General features: G+C 36.5%; 3 protein-coding genes and 1 pseudogene across 3 annotated transcripts; 2 read left to right on the forward strand and 2 right to left on the reverse strand.

Annotated features, from left to right (window-relative positions):
• Positions 1–5,645: 5,645 nt before the first annotated feature.
• On the forward strand, positions 5,646–6,736 carry LOC111212910 (40S ribosomal protein S15a). The gene is made up of 4 exons (XM_022714550.2): positions 5,646–5,723; positions 5,930–6,086; positions 6,174–6,334; positions 6,450–6,736. Exons 2-4 carry the CDS (start codon positions 5,954–5,956, stop codon positions 6,546–6,548), a joined length of 393 nt encoding a protein of 130 aa, XP_022570271.1. The 5' UTR covers positions 5,646–5,723; positions 5,930–5,953; the 3' UTR covers positions 6,549–6,736.
• A 7,756-nt stretch (positions 6,737–14,492) lies between these two features.
• On the forward strand, positions 14,493–16,509 carry LOC111212911 (annotated as a pseudogene).
• Positions 16,510–16,775: 266 nt separating this feature from the next.
• On the reverse strand, positions 16,776–17,349 carry LOC111198562 (non-specific lipid-transfer protein 2). Its single transcript, XM_022714549.2, has one exon. The coding sequence runs from the start codon at positions 17,170–17,172 to the stop codon at positions 16,855–16,857; it is 318 nt and encodes a 105-aa protein (XP_022570270.1). The 5' UTR covers positions 17,173–17,349; the 3' UTR covers positions 16,776–16,854.
• Positions 17,350–18,422: 1,073 nt separating this feature from the next.
• On the reverse strand, positions 18,423–20,732 carry LOC111212914. The gene has a single exon (XM_048765957.1). It carries the CDS (start codon positions 20,730–20,732, stop codon positions 18,423–18,425), a length of 2,310 nt encoding a protein of 769 aa, XP_048621914.1.
• Positions 20,733–21,024: the final 292 nt, after the last annotated feature.

The raw sequence follows: 21,024 nt of genomic DNA on the forward strand, positions 1-21,024 counted from the left end.
TTTGTAGCATGGCCTGCAAGTAAGTGTGTGTTTGAAAGCACAACAAATTCACCACGCCCTACATCTCCTAAATCATCGACTGCTACAACATTTTCTGCATCGCCACCAGTTTCTAAATCTCCAGTGCACTAACCTTCTCCAAAAGCTACTCCGAAGAAAACTCAAGCCGCCTCTCCTCTTCGAAGATCTCAGGTAAAGTTTGTAGAGTCATTGTCTGTTTGTTGTTATATATTTCATTGACATGAACTGGTTTGTCTTGAATACATTGTAGCGTCATTGTTAAAACGATGCTGCTCCCAAAGAGAATCAGAAGTGCAAGTTGATGTCCATTGGCGGGAACAAGCAGGTGGTTGCAGAAGGACGTTGGGCTTCAGCAACCCAGAACAGAAAGTTCACTTTATTCCGTTGGGACCAAATGCAGTTAAAGTTTGGATTGAGGTGGTGAAGGTGACCTTGGCAGAGGTTTGGCGTCCATCTTCTGAGATCGAGTGTTTGGGAGATGCAATTGGCTCATGCATTGCATGGCCAAAGGAGAAAGTGATCTTGTGTTAAGACTACTATCAGGTGTAATGTACTACTCTACTCACTCTATTTGGATATTGTTGTGTTCTAGTTTGGATTGAAACTTGTTGTCTGGGTTATGTTCTACGTGACTTGTTGTTGTTCGGATTAAGACTTTGTATTTTGGTACTAGTGTTTGTATCAATGAATGTTTAAGGTTATAAGATTTTAAATCCAATAGGGCTCGGTTACTACATAAATAACAACAAATTTTATGACACAAAAAGACAGCTACGAGATCGAAAATATAGCATTAACAAAATTGCAATCATATTACAAACGACAATACGTGAATTATGCGATAAAACCATATATAATAACTTCTAAAATTTGCTATCAAATACAATATATAGCATCATAAATACATGCTATTATAAATATCATGCAGTAATAGCAATCTAGAAAAAAGGCTATTATATTGTAAAACTACAATAGCATTTAGGAAAATGCTATAGCATAGGGGGGACCTATTATAGCTCGGGCAGACATAGCGGTTTCAATAACGCTAACAAAGGCATATAATAGTTGTTTCCTTACGCTAAGAAAGGCCATTTTTCTTGTAGTGGATTAATTCTCTGCCTAATATGTTTGTAAAGATCAGTTCTCATGGTGTGATTTGTTTTGGTCTAGACAAGATGAAAGATTTTTGTGTTTCAAAATCTGTTTTTGAAAACATGATTAATTCTTTTAAATTGTTTAAACCTGAGAAACTTCTTGATCAATTTTTTTTCAAAAAGGTAATGGCATCAGTTCTGAATTTATTTTGATGGTCAAGCCATAATCAACTTAGAACGAGCCAATTCCGATTCAGACCGCGGCTTGTCTCTTTTGGCCCGTTTGGCTCGTACCGCATGCACCGGAAACTGTGCTGATGATCTTACTTCCTTGTTCGATCCGATTATGGACTTTTCATTTGGATATTTCTATAAGGCAAGGATCCTTAAGCTTTCAGAAGACTTGGGCCACGCTGGAATGCAACTTGTCCCATCAGAACGTCCCGCGGCCCTTGCTAATCGTCCCGCGCATGTACTGATCCTTCCATTGGAAATGATAATCGATTTTTCTTTCATTTTTATGAGATTTATGAGATTATTCTCTTTATTCTTTGTTTAGAACACCTCTTAGTTTCTTGGTGAGGTTATCTCCAAGTTTCGATCCTTCTTTTGTTGGACCGGTGCGTCACATCCGGCAACAATCGAAGTCTGGTAGTATCAAGAGGTCTTTCCGCAACCTTTTGTGTCACCATTCATCCCATCCAGTTCTTCTTTGGAGTTCATATCCATTCTTTATCAATCCGGTCGAGTGTCCGTTCCTTAGGGTTCTTCAAGTGGTATCAGACGAACCTGGACGTTAGCCGAAGATTGAACGGTCGAGTGTTCGTTCCTTAGGGTTCTTCAAGTGATAATTAAGGATAATGGTTTTGATCTGAGTTTTCCTAGTCATGAACTGATCACTGATGATTTGTTTTCTCCCACATGTGCATGGAAAGAGCTTATGGTTAGTAATTTGCAGAAAACAAAATCACTTAGAACTGAAACCGATTTTTGTTGTGATTTTTTTTTGAAACCTGCCCATTCTTATTCTGAATCTGATCTTGAACTTTTGTGTCCTGATTCTGATCATGCTAGGCACGTTTTGAAAATGTTCTATGGTATTTCTTGCCTTGAGAACATTATGAATTACAACACCTTTTTTGATGAACATGTTGAGCCTTGGATAAGTGATTCTCTGTTTGAACTTGATCTTTTGTGTTCTAAATCTGAGAAACTTGTGCATGTTTTGAAATTGTTCTTTAGGAACTATTCAATCACATGCCTTGAAACCCTTTTTGTCATTAATACCTATTTTGGTGTGAATTTTGAAAGGATGAAACGTGAGCTACTTGTTCTTCGGAAAAAGACTTTGATTTCTGATTTGAATAAGTACATGTCTTGCACATATGATCCTGGTATTTTAATGTTTGTTTTGAGTATCCAAGATAAACAGGTTCAGCCTCAGAAAAGTGAAAGCATTGACCGTGCTCATCAGCCTGAAATTTGGAGCTGCATGTACTTGAGGAAAAAGACTTCAAAACTCCAAGGAAGTTTCTGTCCAAAATTTTCTTTTATTGAATTTTACATGAGTTTTAAATTATTTTTGTCTGAATCATTTCCTTTTGATACATGTAAAATGGATTTGAGGTCAAATCATTTTCAAGAGGGAGGGAATGATGCGCCTCGGTTCGTAGACCCGGGCCAGGATGATGCGACTATGGTTGAGACAGATATTTCTTCAACAAAGGACAAACCAGGATGGATTAATGGCGAGCATACTGATCTAAGCATACTGATCTAAAACCAGCTGAAGTGAGAGTAGATGAGCTAAGTGACACTACTTTGGAGCTGGATGAGCTAAGTGACATTACTTTGGAGCTGAGTGAGCTAAGTAACGCTGAAGATGGAGCTGGTTTAGCTGCTGAAGATGGAGCTGGTTTAGCTGCTGGGCGAAATGGGCCTTTTTCAACCCAAAGAAAAGGTCATAAAAAGTTCAATATGAGTTTGTTTCTTTCCAAATTCGACCAGCCCTTTCCTTAGTCCATTTCAAGTCCATTCTCATCAAGAATACCAAGAGAGAGTCAACAAATAAGTCATGGTCGTGGCTTGCCAAGAGATCTTCAAAGACTAGTCAAAGTTCAACTTCTCGGTTCTATAAAAGTCTTTAGTCTTAGTCTTTGTTTGTGTTTTCTAAGTTTCTAGTTTTCCATAATTTATTTATGTCTTTCTTTGATTCGTTGTAATATAAATATGTAATCACATCCAAGGAATAAGATAAGTTGTTTTTCCCTTTTTGTGAGTTCATCTCCTTTGTTCTTTGTAGAACATTTCTTGTTTCTTGTTGAGTTGTCTCCAAGTAAACATTTTCTATTTCGTTGGACTTGTGCGTCATATCAAGCAACGTTTAGAAACCCTTCTTTTGTTGGATTTGTGCGTTATATCAAGCAACAATTGAAGTCTGGTAGTATCAAGAGACTTTCCGCACCTCTTGTGTCACCATTCAATCCATCATTTCTCCCTTTTGGCGAGATCATATCCCTTAAGTCCGATTGAGTGATCCTTCCCTAATTTGGGGTGTATCAGATAGTGTACTAGGTCACTTTACCTTTAAAGCTGCCTCAATAGGCATGCCCCTAGCCACAAATTGACTGTCAGATTGCTCGACGTTAGCATCGTTGCAAATGGCAGCAATCTTTGCAATCATCTGAAGATTTGCATCTATCCGACCAGCTGGCCAATCTTCAATCTTTCCATCTCGAGGATCAAATGACGTCCCCTCAACATTGAAAGATCGAAGGGTTCCAATCCTAGAACTCATAGCAACAAGCTTTGAAACAGCCATCTGATTGGTTGTCAGAGTTCCAGTTTTGTCGGAACAGATAACTGTTGTGCATCCGAGAGTCTCCACATTGGGCAACTTCCTAACAAGAGCATTCTTCTGAGCCATCTTCCGTGTGCCGAGAGCCAAGAAAGTGGTAATAACTGCTGGCAAACCTTAAGGAATCGCAGCAACGGCCAATGCTACAGCGATCTCAAAGTAGTAAGTGCACTTCTCGAAAAAGAACTTGAAGTTTCTGGGCCAGCCATCAACATATTCCCAGGAAAGAAAGTACTTGACATTGATGAGCCACACTAACGCACAAATCAACCCAATGATCATAGTCAGAGCTTCCCCAAACTCATTAAGTTTCTTCTTCAGAGGGGTATCTTCCTCGTGTTGTGAAGCCTCCTGAATCTGTGAGTGAACCCTTCCAATCTCAGTACTCATCCCAGTGTCAGTAACTAAGCAAACACAGTTCCCATTCACAACAGTAGTTCCAGCAAACACCATGCACTTCTTCCCCTGAATATCAGCATTCTACTCCACAGGCTTCGTCGTATTGCTCACCGCCTCACTCTCACCCGTCAAAGACCCATGCTCCACTCTCAGCGTCGAGCTAACCAAAGCCACCACACGCATATCAGCAGGGACCTTATCACCAACCCTGAGCTCCAAAATGTCACCAGGAACACGCTCCTTCACAGGCAAGCTAGAAACCTTATGCCCATCGCGCATAACAGTCGCCTGCTGAGACTGAATCTCCTTCAAAGCCTCCAACGCCTTCTCAGCATTGGTCTCTTGCCAGATCCCAACGATGGCATTCACAATCAAGATCAAGAAAATCACCAGCGGCTCAACGAACGCGGTGATCCCCATCTCGCCTCCTTCGTCGCCGTCGATAAAAGCCAGGACGAAGGAGATAACGGCCGCCGCCAAAAGAATGCGAACCAATGTGTCATTGAACTGCTCCAAAATCAACTTGAAAATTGATGTTCCCTCAGGCTTCTCTAGCTCGTTCAAACTGTAGATCTGGTGACGCTTCGCCACCTCATCAGTGTCTAACCCTTTCTCACGGCTAACACCGAACTTTTCTTCGCATTCGCCGACGGTTTTCGCCCAAGCTGGAAATGTCTCGGAGGGTGTGGGATTCGAGGTCTTCTTCTCCGCGAGATCTTCCGATCCTTTTCGCCATGAATCTACCAATACAGAAGCTTATGGTTCGACTGCGATTATAAATATATAAATAAATTAAATTAAATATATACGTGATAAATCCTCTGAATAGGAAACGAAAATCAATATCTAACTGAAACATCATCATCATCACGTAAACAAAAGCATGAAGGAACGATCGAATCAGTTTTCGATTCACCTGACTATAATAATTCAAGTATGAGCCTAACTCTAGATCTGAATCGAGAGAGCGATATACATCGCACAACAAAATCGCAATCAAGGATCGATGAACAAGAGTCTGAAGATTAACTTACCAGAGAGAGAGAAATCACCTGCTGCAAGCAAGCGATCGCACACTGGAAAAAAAAATTCTTTATTAACAAAAACCGCTGACTCAAACAGAAGCTTTTGAAAGCCCAAATTGTTAATGAACTGGGCCTATAACATTTGTTTAAAAATACTTTTAAGCAATGATCATGAAGAAGAAGCCCATTGGGCCACAAACATCCTTTTGAGCTGTTGTATAAAATTCGTAAAGAAAACCCTAGGGTCTCTTCCTCTTCTCCGTCTCTTTGCATTTTTTCCTCCGTCACTGAGCGACCTGCCTCCCGCCGAGCTGCCAATCGAAGAAGGTTCTACATCTCTGACTCGTCATAGTTTACTAGCTCGTTCATATTGATTGATCTGAACTGTTGGTTATCTGCCATTCCCGCATCAGAGTGATTTAGTATCTCATAGCTTTGTGTGATGATTCTAGTGAACTCTTAGAACTTTTGGATTTGTTTGTTCATTTCAGTGGATTATATCGTTCATGATCTGGATTTTTGTATGTGCATAGGGCTTGAGCTTAAGGAGAGAAAAAATGGTGAGAATCAGTGTACTCAACGATGCTCTCAAGAGCATGTTCAATGCCGAGAAGCGTGGCAAGAGGCAGGTCATGATCAGGCCCTCCTCAAAAGTCATCATCAAGTTTCTCATCGTCATGCAGAAGCACGGTATGTTTTTTTATTTATTTATATACATTTCCCCAAAATCCTTGAGAGATACGTTTCTTAGGGGGTTGTATCACATTCAAATGGCAGGTTACATTGGTGAGTTTGAGTATGTAGATGACCATCGTTCCGGCAAAATCGTTGTGGAGTTGAACGGGAGGTTGAACAAGTGTGGCGTTATCAGCCCGCGTTTTGATGTTGGTGTTAAGGAGATTGAAGGTTGGACTGCTCGTCTGCTTCCTTCCAGACAGGTTCTGTCTTTTTTTCTTAGCTACCATGTCATGTAATAGAATCCCTTTTGTACAACTTATATCTCAAGATTTAAAGAGTCTTTGGATGGATAGATTGAAACCTTTTGTATTGCAGTTCGGGTACATTGTGTTGACTACTTCAGCTGGGATCATGGACCATGAAGAAGCCAGGAGAAAGAATGTCGGAGGCAAGGTCCTCGGTTTCTTCTATTGAAAACTTCTATATGGGGAAAGAGACTTCATCGTTTTAAACTTTTTGTCATCATTTTCTTTGAAACTTTCTGTCTTTCGAATTTTTTGTGGTAATTTTGTTGGATAGTTCTTGATATATTCATTTGGACTACATTTAAGTACTTCCATTATCCTTAATTATTCTATCCAAAAAGCCTCCTATGTTGTGTACACACTCTCTTCGCTTACCTCAGTTCTTTTTACTGATCATGACAAACTCTATAAGAACACCGACAGTGTTATGTCTGTAACCTCAGCTTATGCCTAGTAAGGTGGTTTTATTGAATACTTTACTTGGGCAAGTGGTTAATATGTTCCCATTTTTCATAATTCTTTCATTACCCTATTCGGTTTAAGACATCTGGTACACTCATGCGGATCCAGAGTTTATTAATTAATTCGTTACATGAAGAAACCTTTTTACTGAAGAGAAAACTAAAGCAATGGCCCAAAACAATTTTGCGGAAAGATATACAATACTAAAAGGGGAATATGAGCTCCATTAAGCCTATCCACCTCAGCATGAAAAATCAGCCAATGGGTGAGTTCGATTTTGCCACGTCAACATCGCTGGATTAGAAATGGATTTCGGGTGGGCTTTATAAAAATTATAAGTTGGCCCTTAACCCAATTTCTTCTCACCCACCGACTCCCCTTTTACCATGAGCCACTTTTGAATCAATGATCTTTAAAATCTTTTTCAATGTTTCGTTTTACCTCTGATAATTTTTCATCTTTCAAATCCAGATATTTCATGAATTTATCAACCACTTGGTATAAATTTAGGGCCATACCCACGAACCCTCACTACCCCAAACCAAGTTCTCTGTAGTTCGTACTTTTCTACTTTCTTTTACGTCATGGCTCACCTCGATTTTCTCTTCCTAATTTACATTTGACAATCACACACATGGCTATCGATGGTTTGATAACACACAATGATTGACTCTTGCAGGTAAGTTTCACTTATTGGCTCTATATATATCTATATATTGTGTGTCAAGTTTATGTACTTAATTGCTCTACAAGACCCGATGAATTGTGTTAGTTTTTTTCTTCTTCTTTGGTTTGTATGACTATATGGATATGTCTCTGGACCACTTGAACTGATAGTTTCAGTGATTATAAACTTTTATTTTGTAGTGAGGGATCGTTGTTAAGCAATGTACACAGAATAGTTCAGATCCTACTATCAGTCTTGCGACACTTATCGGAAGATACGTAAAGCTTCAAGAATATACAGCCACAAACACTTACCGATGTGGTTCAGGGATAAAAGAGAGAAAGAGCAACAACGTCTATGTAATATCCAAAGAGATGATGATGCTGTAACATCACAAACACCTCAAGAACCTACTACTTCTAATGCTGGTGATGCCTTACGTAAGAATCCATCATATCATCAATCCGTTAGAAGTTACATTATATAATCTCTTACGCTCTTCTTTCGTTGCTCTGTTTCAGGTTCACGGAAGGATCATGAAGTGCATGCGTGTTTACAAGAGCAAGGAAGAGACTGTACTACATCTATTGGATCAATATGACCAACACATGTAAGTATATTTCTTTTTACAGAACCGTTAATGGGTCTTGACTCTTGAGGCAAAAAAATTCAAGAAACTTTAAAATATATATTCGTAGTTTGGGATAGTCTTGAACAAGGGTTTCAATATAACTTCAGATCTTACTATGAACTATGAAGCTCTTGCTGCAATTGTTTGTTCTGCTGCATAGATGATTTGGATCGACCAATTTTGTAGATTGCTCCTCTTAAGAATTATAGCAAGCTGTTACTCGGAGCGTAAAACTGAGGATCAAGATGCTTTTCAGAGTTTACTTCCTTTTGACATTGGCAAAAGTGTATTTCCGAAAGGGGTATGATTTTGTTGTCCTCTCTTTGTATCAAGTTTAATGACACTCTGATGATATATTTAAATTTGACTGGAATCATATTTTTATCTTCTCATAATATACATTTTAATTTTTCAAAACCATGATGGATCAGGTTGGTTCCGGTTAAGGTAGAAGGTGTAAAGATCTCTCCTGAACCTGTTGTGAGTGGTAAAGACGCAATATTTAAAATCTCAGTTTCGACATGCATGTAACTTCCCTTATATCATCTTCCTGCTTTCTTCTTTTCCATAAAGTTTCTACTCTATTGTTCTAACACGTAGAATTAAGTATCGATTTTTTTTATAAAATCTTTTGTAACAGGCGAAGACATCTCTGGTGGAAGAGTAGTAATCAAGGTTTCATACTTTGGATTTCATGTACCGATATTCATGACCTCTGTTATGAGACATGCTGTCTGATCGCACCATACAGCTTTTTACTTTCTCATTTCCAAACACTTACATTTACACCACCCGTACGATCTCTTAAGAATGTATCTATTAATATCTTGGTTTCGATCTCAAAGCTTGAACTTAGGACATGTTTATTTTCTAAATGGTTTTGAGATTTCTTCTATTGTTTGTCTTAAATCTCAGTTTCCCATCATAATAAGCTTCGATTAAGATTGTCTTCCCTGATCTAACAATACGTTTCTTTTAAACAAAGTACTTAAATGCTTAAGGTGGCAATATATGACAGGAATGGTGGCTGACTCATGTGCATCAGCTTCATGTTCAAGATAACATCAGATTCATCAGTGGGCGGATGATATGGAATTTGAAGCAATTGATGCTTCTGTGCGAAATCATGTCTTGGCGGATATAAAGCATAATTCTGAAGGTTTATACCCTTTACTTTAACTATTACAGTCAATTGCTTCAATCAATATCAAATTACTTCATCACTTGCTCATCAACTTTGCATCCATTGCCCATTAAGTGTTACGTTTATTATTAGTCTGTCATTTGATTTGAAACTCACAATCTTATAACTCAACAGGGTTGTCTCAGCGTGTCCTTTTTCTATGGAGCTTTGCTGTATACATGGTCAATCCATTTCTCAGGCCATGAGCTCCAAGAAACAAGAAGAAGAGGAAGGCAATGCAAGAACCACATTTGAAAACGTGGCAACAGAGATTATTAACCAATAGCCACACCTCACTCGACTTTTTCAGGTGATTTTGGACACCAGTGAATATCGCTATTGTAATGGAATATGCTACTGGAGGTGAACTATTTGAGCATATATGTAGCGCTGGAAGATTCAGGGAGGATGATGTGAGCTTGACATTTATTGATGAGACTTTATATATTGTTCATACATTGTATTAATTTCAGAGGAGAGGTATATATATTGTCTAAAGTAGTTTTAGCGAAAAGGAATTGGAATTTATGTAGGAAGATATTGTATCTGTAGTAGCTAGCATAGGAAACAAATGAGGTATATGATCTTTTTTTGATCATTTGTAGCTTTCTTACTTCAAGTCTCAAATTTTTGTATTCATCTTTTCTTGCTAGGCAAGATAAATTTCCATAAGATTATATCAAGAGCCAGATATTACCATATATAATGTAGTAAGAAATAACTTACGAAGTTCTTAACTCTCGCACACGTACTAAAGCTTTGTTTATCATTCCTTTAATCACGTTATTTTTCCTTATACTCATAGAAAATACGCCAGTGTTAAAAGGAAACTCGAAATATATCACTTTGTTTATAATCAGGGTCAGCTGCAAACATATATGCCTTCGGGCTTTCCATTTTGGTGAAAAGAGTTCTCTGTTTAGGATATGGGTAATACTAATATCACCTTTTGATTAAAACTCATCTATGGGATCTTCATTCTTTGTGTAACCTGACCTCTATTAATTAATCAACACAAGATAACCACAAAATAAAAACAATAAATCATTGAAAGAGTCTGAAATTTTCAGATTAAGCTAAAAAATAAAATAAAACATAAAAAGTTGGTTGTTTATATGACACCAATAAACCCCCCTGAACTAAAAAAATAAGCCTTAAAAATTGGTTGTTTATATGATCCATCAATAAAAAAATTTTTTGAATAATTTTAAATATATTAGAATGGGTTTCTAATGATCTGGTTTATTCGGTTACAAGCCATAACAACACAATTTTTTCTTCTCACTCAAATAATAGAAATCACATAATCAAACGGTGTAGCATATCATGTAAAAAGTTGCTAAAATCAGAAGATGTATATATATATATATATATATTGACATCTAATAATTATAAGAATATATATATACAAAAATTAATAAATATAAGAAACTAAAACACTATTTAAATAAAGAAAAATAGGAAAATGATTTATGGATCCTGTCAATATTTTAAACTCAACTTGGGCACTAAACCAGATTATTTTCATAGTCACCAGATCACTGGATAGACTGTTGTTAAACCATAGATCAATAAATTTTATTAAATATGTATATATTGATAAAATAATATAAATCGTCTAAAATATAAGCAAATATCAAAATCATTTTTTAGTTTTAAAATATAATTATAAATTTTATTTTTAATATTAGTGTTTACTTTCCATTAAAAACAAGTTATTTAACTAACTTATTTTTTTATCAAATTAGGGCTTTGTTTAACAATTAGGATAAATAAAATTAACAATTATTAAAAACAAAATTGAATAGAAAGGAAACTTTTGAATCAAAAAAATTACATTACAAAGATTTTTTTTAGTTGTTACCTCCAGTTTATTATATATATACTTTTAGACTTTTTCATCTTTATTTACATTGTTATACCAAATAAGTTTATATAAATGTCAATTTATGTCTGACATCACCAATTGATGAATTTTTCTTCTTGCTATACCAACAATATTGCAAGGTTACATATTTATACACAATATCAATCACAAATATATATGCATATGATATTGCACATAATCCATCCAAAGTAATTTTTGTATTATCTAAACAGAACGAAATCTCCTACAGATTTCACATTTTTATAATAAATACTTATTTACAAAATAATAAACACCAAAAAAATAAATATAAAATTTTATAATATATATTTTTAATATTAATTTTATAACAAATAAACTGCGCGTAGCGCGGTAAAATCTCTAGTGTATATAATAAGAGACAAAAGTTAAACACAGACATTGTTGTTCTCATCAATAAAACCTGGAAAATAACAAACTATTAAAGAACAGCAAGAAACAAGAACTGCCAAAGGTTACATCGTTGCCCAATTTACTAACGCTAATATTCTTCCATAAAAAATGGATCACACCTTATTCGAAAATGGTCCACTGATCACTCTCTCCTCTCCGGATTATCAGCTCGTCTCCAGAGCCAGCACTCGGAAGTATCTTCTATTGGATTAAGCTCGAAGAAAAAAGGAACTTGAGAAATAAGTTGAAGATCTAATCCTACCGAGTTATGGTTCATGAAAAGATTAGGAAATATAGAAATATGTTAAGTTTATAGAGATTAGGAGATATCTAATTCCTATATAAGGAGATGTAAGGTTGTTGCATAACTTATGAGTTTGAGAGATTGTGATTGAGAGAGCTTAAGTTGTTGAGTTCACAATCGAGATTTGTAGGAGATAATGGAGAGAGAGGAAGGTTTGATGAGCATCTTCCATTGATGGTCTGTACGACCTCAAAAGAGAAGCCAAGTGAGAGAGACGTTTCATTTAGAGTTTATAGACCAAAAAAGTAGGTCGCTGGAGGGAGTATATTCACAAGCATATGCTTTCAAACCATTATTACAACCTTTTTCAACATTTTTGTTAATTATTGACGTGTGAGTAACATGGGCTGCTCGCCACAAAAGTAGAAAGATAGTGAGGTCTGCTTTCCCTAATTGTCTCTCATTGTCATTGGCATTACTTTAGCTCTTAAATGACGGATGCGGAGAGACTATCACTTGGTTACTCATTTTGTGCAGTGTACTTTTTGGTTTCGAATGTACTCTCAGTTTTGCTACATCTGCATTTGCTTTCACCAAGTCATCACAACTCGAGATTCTGAATCTATGTTTCTTACATTGTGTGTCTATATCGAATTATCTTGGTTTGAAAAATGCTTCTCAATAAATCTATCTGGAAATAGGTTCTATACATAATAATACACCACATAAACAGATTCACTATCATCAAAAACTAATTCTACCTGTAAAAATTCAGAGAGGAATAGAATAAGCCGGATACACCAACCGTTATGAAGTAACTAGTATTTCACATATACCAGTAAATTTTTGTTCTGTGAAGTAAATGGGATTAACATTTTCAGTTAATTTTTCATGTGTGATGCTAGTTGCCACTCAAAGTGGCTGTAGTTTAGTGGTAAGAATTCCACGTTGTGGCAGTGGAGACCTGGGCTCGAATACCAGCAGCCACACTCTTTTTTTATTTTTCTTTTCACATTTTACATGGGCCTGTGATTTTTTTATTTTTGTTTACAAAACATTGCCACTGCTGTGTAGATATTTATTAGTATACTAGTATAAAATGAAGAAAGTAATGGATTAATAATTAATATACAAAAACTTATATATGAAAAAGCATCTCTATTCGATAGAATTAGTCAATGTCAATAATGATTAGATGGAAACAAAATAAATCATAAGACCGTGGACATAAAGAAATGGATCAAATTTTGACTAAAATCTATATAATTAAAAAAGAAGTACCCATTAAAAAATACCCCTAAATTTTCTAACTTATTTACACTTCCATGCCACTGAGAATTAAATTAAACTATCTATTTTATTGCTTGTATTTTCCAGTTAAATTAATGAATTTTCTTTAATCAAATTTAAACTTAATGTCATTAAATGAACCTACCTATTTTAATGTTTGTCTTTTCCAGTTAAATTAATGAGTTTTCCTTAATGAAATTTAAACTTAATGTCATTAAATGAACCTAAAAATACATCATATTTAACGTAGCTTATTACGGACGAGTATGACCCAATAATGAACTTTAATTTTATTTTTACGAAAACGTGAATCACTTGACTTATGTAATATTTAAAATATATTAACTACAATATAACAAATGCATATAATCTACCTATACTTTAGTTTGAAATGATCATGCTCAAGTTTTATATAGTCAACTGACATCATGCATCTATCGATGTACAATAGTCAAACCACCTATAGTTTTCGTTTTCTTTATAGGATGTATCAATCAACCAATCATCCCACTGATTTTCTAAGCTTTATAAAAAACAAATCAATAAATACAAACTCAAAATCAAATATCTTCTATTAATCAAAACATAATATCTTCAATGTCGTATCTTTAATGTACCTATTAAATATAGAAACTGTAACCATAATTACACTACTTATAAGAATATATTTGATTCCAACCAATTGATCTATTACTTCGGTAATTGATTTGCTTGCAGAAGAGGAAACAATAAATTTAAAATTTATAAGAATATAAAGATATAGACATTTCAACCAATTGCCTATATTTGCGTATGATTTTCGCATAATAAGCTTCAAATTGAACATTGAAAAAGATAGAGAAATTTTTTTTAATCTTTTATCGACACAGAACTTAAACAAAACGAAGAGTTAAAGATAATTTTTTTTTGTTACACTTCCCGAAAAAAAACGGTTACAACATGGGCTTTCATAATATGGCCTTTTAACATATTAATGTTATGGACATTTAATAATTATCTTGACGAAAAACAAAGACTATAAATAATTTATTATTAACAAAATTATGAAATTATTTACAGTTTGATGACTAATTCGTCACCCTTTTTTTATATGTTAATTTTTTCATAGAAGTTTAAAAATCATTTTATTTTCTGTAAATATTTATAACTAATTTATAATATTTTATGCCATACTAAGTCATGATATAATATTTTTTCATATTTTACATTAATAACCATTGTTTTTATATATCGTCTACAATCCTCTAATTACGTCTATTTGTTCAATTTTGTATATGATATCGAATATTCATCATAAATAGATGGTTTAAGATGCCAAAAAAATTATTTACTTGGTGAATATAATACATCAAATATTACAAATACATAATTTAGTTAAATAAATAACCAAAAACCAAAAATTCATATCCGCGCTGGCGCGCGGGTCAGGGTCTAGTATTAATTACAATAGTTATCCCAAAGTAAATCAAATCGCCAAATCCCCTTTGTAACGGTGTGATAAACCCTCCTCCATTCCACCTCTCGTGTATATAAAAAGGGTTGCATCTCATTCCCATCTCATATCAAACGTACACACTTCACCACCTCTTCTCTTAACCGATCTTTGCGTTTTCTTCAGAGAGAAACTGAAACGATGGAGCTTGATCTTACACCAAAGCTGCCAAAGCAAGTGTACGGAGGAGATGGAGGATCTTACCATGCATGGTGTCCAGAAGAGTTGCCGATGCTAAAAGAGGGTAACATTGGAGCAGCAAAGCTTGCTCTTGAGCAGCAGGGTTTCGCTGTTCCTCGTTACTCTGATTCCCCTAAGGTTGCCTACGTTCTTCAAGGTTTGATCGCTTACATCGAGTTTCACGTTTTAATTTTTTTTTAGTGTTTTGTCCTTTCCATGTTTTCATGTTTCTAGCTAGTTTTTTTCAACTTTATAGTGATTTATCCCTTTTTATTTAGGGACTTTCATGATTATGATCGGATTTATCATTATCTTTATTATGTAATGATCGTTCACAATTGGATAAAACATTTGATTTGATCTCAAAATGTTAAAAACCTATTATACATACGTCATTTAGCCGCTAAATTGCCAAAAATATTTTTAATAAAATTAACAAAAAATATTTATACCCCTAAATTTAAGATCCAGTTTCTTGATTCCAGTAAATGGTAAAATGTGAATGTAGTGCTTATATAATACTCAAATAGATCATGACTACCGTATGCCAAAATAAAGTAGTGCTAGTTTTTCTTACTTCATATATCACGTTTTAATTGTTGATCTAATAACGTAGCGTGCAAGGAACTGAAGGGTTGTGACTTTACTTTTTGTCATTTGGTTTCAGGATCTGGAACTGCTGGAATTGTCCTCCCTGAGAAGGAGGAGAAGGTGATCGCTATCAAGAAAGGTGACTCTATTGCTCTTCCCTTTGGTGTGGTCACATGGTGGTTCAACAGCGAGGAAACCGATCTTGTTATCCTCTTCCTCGGTGAAACCCACAAAGCTCACAAACCAGGACAGTTCACTGACATCTACCTCACCGGTTCAAACGGAATCTTCACTGGTTTCTCCACTGAGTTTGTAGGGAGAGCTTGGGATTTGGACGAGAATACTGTGTAGACACTTGTGAGTTCTCAAACTGGTAAAGGCATTGTGAAGCTGGAGGCCGGTTTCAAAATGCCACAACCTAAGATGGAGGACCGTGATGGGTTTGTGCTGAACTGTTTGGAAGCTCCTCTTGATGTAGACATCAAGGACGGTGGGAGAGTTGTTGTCTTGAACACCAAGAACCTTCCTCTTGTTGGGGAGGTTGGGTTTGGTGCTGATCTTGTTCAGATCGATGGACATTCCATGTGCTCTCCTGGTTTCTCTTGTGACTCGGCTCTTCAAGTGACTTACATTGTTGCTGGTAGTGGAAGAGTCCAGGTGGTTGGTGCTGATGGGAAAAGAGTTCTTGAGACTCATATCACAGCTGGTTCTCTCTTCATTGTTCCAAGGTTCTTTGTGGTTTCAAAGATTGCTGATCCTGAAGGCATGTCTTGGTTCTCCATTGTGACTACTCCCGAGTAAGAACACTCTATTCATTTCTCGAAGTTTATTAAAATGAAAGAAACTAAAAATTTGTGGTTGTGTTTTTGTAGTCCGATCTTCACACATTTGGCTGGGAGGACATCGGTTTGGAAGGCATTGTCCCCAGAGGTTTTGCAAGCTGCGTTTAAGGTTGATCCAGAGGTGGAGGAGTCCTTCCGCTCTAAGAGAACTTCGGACGCCATTTTCTTCCCTCCTTCCAACTGAAGAAGGCAAAGAGAGAACAGAGACCAGCTTTATCATTAATCGTTGTTGTTTTTTTCTTATTGGGGTTTCTCATTGCTTGTGAGTCACGAAAGTATTTTCGCTTTGCATTTCTTCCTTGTGTTTTTCCTGGACCGGTTCTTGTTCTCTTTGTTCAGCTTTTAAGGTTTCTTTATTGAAATAAATAAAACAATCTATCATGTACTAACTCACAAGCTCTGCCTACTAACGGATTCAAAATTATATTGTACCATCCTCATGATGGGATAGGTTCACAGGTTTGGTTTAGCATCCATGCATGTGTCCCCTTTGACATTTTTATTTAAAACGGTTGTTATAAGAAAATATTGATTATTTAATATCAATGGATAAACCATGACGGATTGTTACATAGGATTTTGAAATTTGAAATTTTAACAAGTAGGATAAGGTATACCACAAGTCGCTAAAACTTTGTGAGCATTTTCAGATGTAACATACTGAGAAAACAATGGATTTTGTATGTAACCACACAAACACGACTCTTGTTCTTTCAGTTTTCCGCAGCATTCAGCGGACGGTTGACTTCCGGTTTGTAATGCTGGTATGCATGTCATAAGTTCTGTCGGGATGCATGCCACTTTCTCTTCAAAGACTGCTTTGGTCGGAGCTAAAGCCGACAGAAGGACTATCACAAATGCGATGCATACTACTCCTGTGAACTTCATGTTGATTATTGGGTTCCAACACATGTTTTGTAAGCTTGGCGACTCTTCAACCTTAGTTCTAGTTTTTTTTCTGAGAAATGTTTGAGAAGTTGATTTTGAGGTTTTGATAGTCAAGCTATTATATAGATGGATGTTGGAGTAATATTTGTAAGAGGCTGACGTTTTGAGGTAGAGTATCTTGAAGTTTTGACTGTAAGCTTTTCGTATCTATGTAAGATATGTTACTTTGGTAATTATTATAAGATATGTATATCCATACATCCAGATCTTGATACATGTTAGCAATTCTTTTTTTTTTGGTCAAAGCAATTCTATAAAAGAAAACTACTTAATAGGAAAATATCAAAATTTGCAAGGAATCTCATATAATATTTAACTAGTAAAGAATGAAAATATATGTTCATAATAAACCATCAATGCATAGATTATCTATAGGTTTTTTGAAAATTTACAGCACTAATTTCCCTAAAAAATTGATATGCAAATGATTTGTAGTTATCCAGAAAGTTAACAAAACAAACAAAAAGTAGAATATATCTATAACTATTGTGACTAGAAATTTAATATGCAAATAATTTATAGTTATCCAGAAAGTTAACAAAACAAACAAAAAGTAGAGTATACCTGTCACTATTGTGATAATTTTCCAAAATTAAATATAAAAACAGTTGTCAATATTTTGTAAATAGAAAATTAAATTAAACATATGAAATCTAAATAAAATGATAGTGCAAAACAAAACAAAAACAAGGAAAAGTAATAATACGAATTTGTCCACAAGGAAAAAAATATGAACTGACTCTAACAATGATTATGTAAACAAATAGATATTATTTGTATAGTTTTTTATCATTCTATGTGATACTTTGATTGATCATTTCACAACAATTTTTTACGTCAGGTAGAATACTTTCGCTATGTTTGTGAAACGGTCCGGAAAGATGGGAATTTGAAACTCACTGCTAAAAATAAAATCCATGAGTGAGATTCTTTGAAGATATTGAAATGTGTTCCATATGATTCCTGAAGAAGACTTAGCTCCTTCCACCATGTTGTTAAATACCCGGTAAGGCCTCCGGTTCATTCGTTTCCTTTCTTTTATGTCTTCTATTTTTACTCCTTTAACTTCTCTTTTCAGACTTTTGAGTGTATTTTTGTGGACCCCGACAAAGAGGTATAACAGACGATAGTATAACACTTTTTTTTTGTGACACGTTTCATTAAATATAAGAAGAAGCTGGCCTCAGGCCCAAGTCAGCCCGTTAACGGGTCCATTACAGAGATAAACGGAGAGTCTTTTTTGCCAGAAGATCGGCATCAATGTTTTGTAAACGAGGGAGATGAGAAAACGATATCTCGACGAAAGCAGAGGTCATCTGTTGGATATTCTTAACGATACCAAAGATTTCTGATACCTGCGTGTCGTTGTTGATGGCTCGAACGAGCGTTGAATTGTCAGAGAACATCTTGAGGTGTTTAAACTCACTGTTCACCGCTGAGAGGATTGCAGAGCGAAGGGCGAGGGCTTCAGCTATTAACGGAGATCCGACGAAGTCCTGAGTCCTGGATCCTTGATTGATCATACTTCCTGCTGAATCTGTGAAATTCCATGCGAATCCTGCTCGATATAATCTACTGTCAAAAGCCGCATCTGATTTGCCGATCGTTAGCTTCGCTGGCACTATCGGAGCACGCGGTGTCCTGTGAAGGCGAGGTAGAGTGTTGTTTGTAGCTTTATCTTTGTCTTGTGCCATATTCCATTCTCGAGCTAACCTGATTCCTTTGGCTGCTACTTCCATAGGTGATAATGTTCTGTTCTCAAAGATTGCAAGGTTTCGAGCCGTCCAAATTGCCCAGCAGATCCATGGAAGGATGTTATTTGACACTCCTGTTGGTGGGAGACAGATTGCTTGTCGAAAAGCCACAATTGCGTCTCGGAAGCTGCTCCCTGTAGCTAGGTGAACTACATGTTTGAGAGGGATCATGTTCCATGCCTTTTGTGCGAAAGGACAGTGAAAGAAGGTATGCATCGCTGATTCAATCCCTTTGCATTTATGGCACAACGCATCATCTCGGATTCCTCTTTGTTGTAATTGTTCTCCAAAGGGTAATGCTCTCTGGATCACTGACCAAATGAATATCCTCATCTTTGGTGAGCAGGGTGCGGACCAGACATCCTTTATCCAATCAAAAGGTCCTTGGTTTGGTAGTCTTTGATCGTTCTTCCTCATCGAGGCCACATAGTATCCTGATCTCGTTGAGTATGTACCTGAAGGGAGAGGCTGCCAAATGTATATATCTTCCGTTTTGGAGAGGCTCGGTTGTAGCAGTTGTATCTCCATTGCAACATGAGGTAGGAGTTCTTCGATCCTTCTTTTATTCCAGGTCATTTCCGTTGTCAATAGATCAGAGACTGTCAGGTCAAGTGCTTCTTTCGGAATGGGCCCGTATGGTTTGATGTGTTTCTTTGTAGAAATCCATGAATCTTTCCAGAGTTTTGTTGTCTGCCCATTTCCTATAGCTTTCCCTAGGTTCTCCTTTAGAAGGTCCCTTCCATGTAAGATGCTTCTCCAACCATGAGAGCATGTAGCTGGAACCATAGCATCTAAGAAGTGTTTTTTGTGACAATATTTCCCTAGGAGAATGCGGGCCAAGAGACTATCTGGTTTGGTTAGGATTCTCCAAGCCTGTTTAGCTAGTAATGCCTGATTGAATAGTTGTATGTCCCTTAGGCCAAGTCCACCTCCTGCTTTTGGTTTTGTTAGGGTTTCCCAAGCCACCCAGCACATTTTTCTACTTCCATCGGGAGAATCCCACCAAAATCTTGTAAGGACTGATTGGATTCTTTTACATAGACTGACAAGTAGCTCGAAACACGACATGGAGTAAGTTGGAACAGCAGTAAGGACTGCTTTCAGCATTGTCAATTTTCCGGCTTTGGAGAGACGTCTCGTGGATAAGCTTTGTGCTCGTTGCCTTATTCTATCAACAAGGCTAGTGAAGAGATCTTTCTTTTTCCTCCCAAAGTGTTCAGGTAACCCCAAGTATTTACCTGAGCCTCCTTCGTTGTTAATGCCTAAGTGGTCTTTGACATTCCTCTTTATTTCCTCTGGAGTTTTAGAAGAGAAGGTGATCGAGGATTTAGCTGCATTGATCATCTGTCCAGAGGCTTTCTCATACTCCCAGAGGATGGTTTTCAGCTTCGTGTAGCATGATTTTGACGTTTGACAGAAGAACATGGTTTCGTCTGCAAAGAGTAAATGATTTACTCTTGGACAGTTCCTCGCCACTCTCACTCCTTGCAAGGTACCTTCTCTCTCTCCTTTCTGACATAATCCTGAAAGAACTTGGCCACATAGGATAAATAGGTATGAGGAGAGTGGATCTCCCTGTCGAATTCTCCTCTTAGGTATCACAGAACCATAAGCAGAGTCGTTAATTAGATAGGAATAGGATACAGTGGTCACGCATTGCATGATCAGAGTGATCCATTTGTCGTGAAACCCTAACCTCTTCAGTACTTGTGAGATGAACCGCCATTCTACTCTGTCGTAGGCTTTAGACATGTCTGTTTTGATGGCCATTGTGCATCTCTTTGTTGCTTGTGATGTTTTCAAATAGTGAAGTACCTCATGCGTTATTAGAACATTGTCTGAGATAGCCCTTCATGGGATAAAAGCTGACTGGTTCTCCGATATGATCAAGTGTAGAACTGATTTCAACCTTAGAGCAAGTAGCTTAGAGATTATCTTGAAGAACACGTTGCATAGCGCTATTGGCCTGTAATCAGAGACTCTCTTTGCCCCAATGATTTTTGGAATTAGTCTAACATGTGTCACGTTTTGTGAAGGTCTGAGCTGTCCTGAAGCAAAGAAG

The sequence above is a fragment of the Brassica napus genome, chromosome C8 (genome assembly GCF_020379485.1).
Source record: "Brassica napus cultivar Da-Ae chromosome C8, Da-Ae, whole genome shotgun sequence".
NCBI lineage: Eukaryota > Viridiplantae > Streptophyta > Magnoliopsida > Brassicales > Brassicaceae > Brassica > Brassica napus.

What these genes read in the sequence shown, in the direction of transcription:
- LOC111212910 (XM_022714550.2), top strand. Translation starts at nt 5,954, where the DNA reads ATGGTGAGAATCAGTGTACTCAACGATGCTCTCAAGAGCATGTTCAAT. An exon ending in CATCGTCATGCAGAAGCACG is followed by an intron (nt 6,087 to 6,173) that starts GTATGTTTTTTT and finishes TTCAAATGGCAG; the next exon opens with GTTACATTGGTGAGTTTGAG. An exon ending in GTCTGCTTCCTTCCAGACAG is followed by an intron (nt 6,335 to 6,449) that starts GTTCTGTCTTTT and finishes TTTGTATTGCAG; the next exon opens with TTCGGGTACATTGTGTTGAC.
- LOC111198562 (XM_022714549.2), bottom strand. Translation starts at nt 17,172, where the DNA reads ATGTGTTGGAACCCAATAATCAACATGAAGTTCACAGGAGTAGTATGC.
- LOC111212914 (XM_048765957.1), bottom strand. Translation starts at nt 20,732, where the DNA reads ATGGCCATCAAAACAGACATGTCTAAAGCCTACGACAGAGTAGAATGG.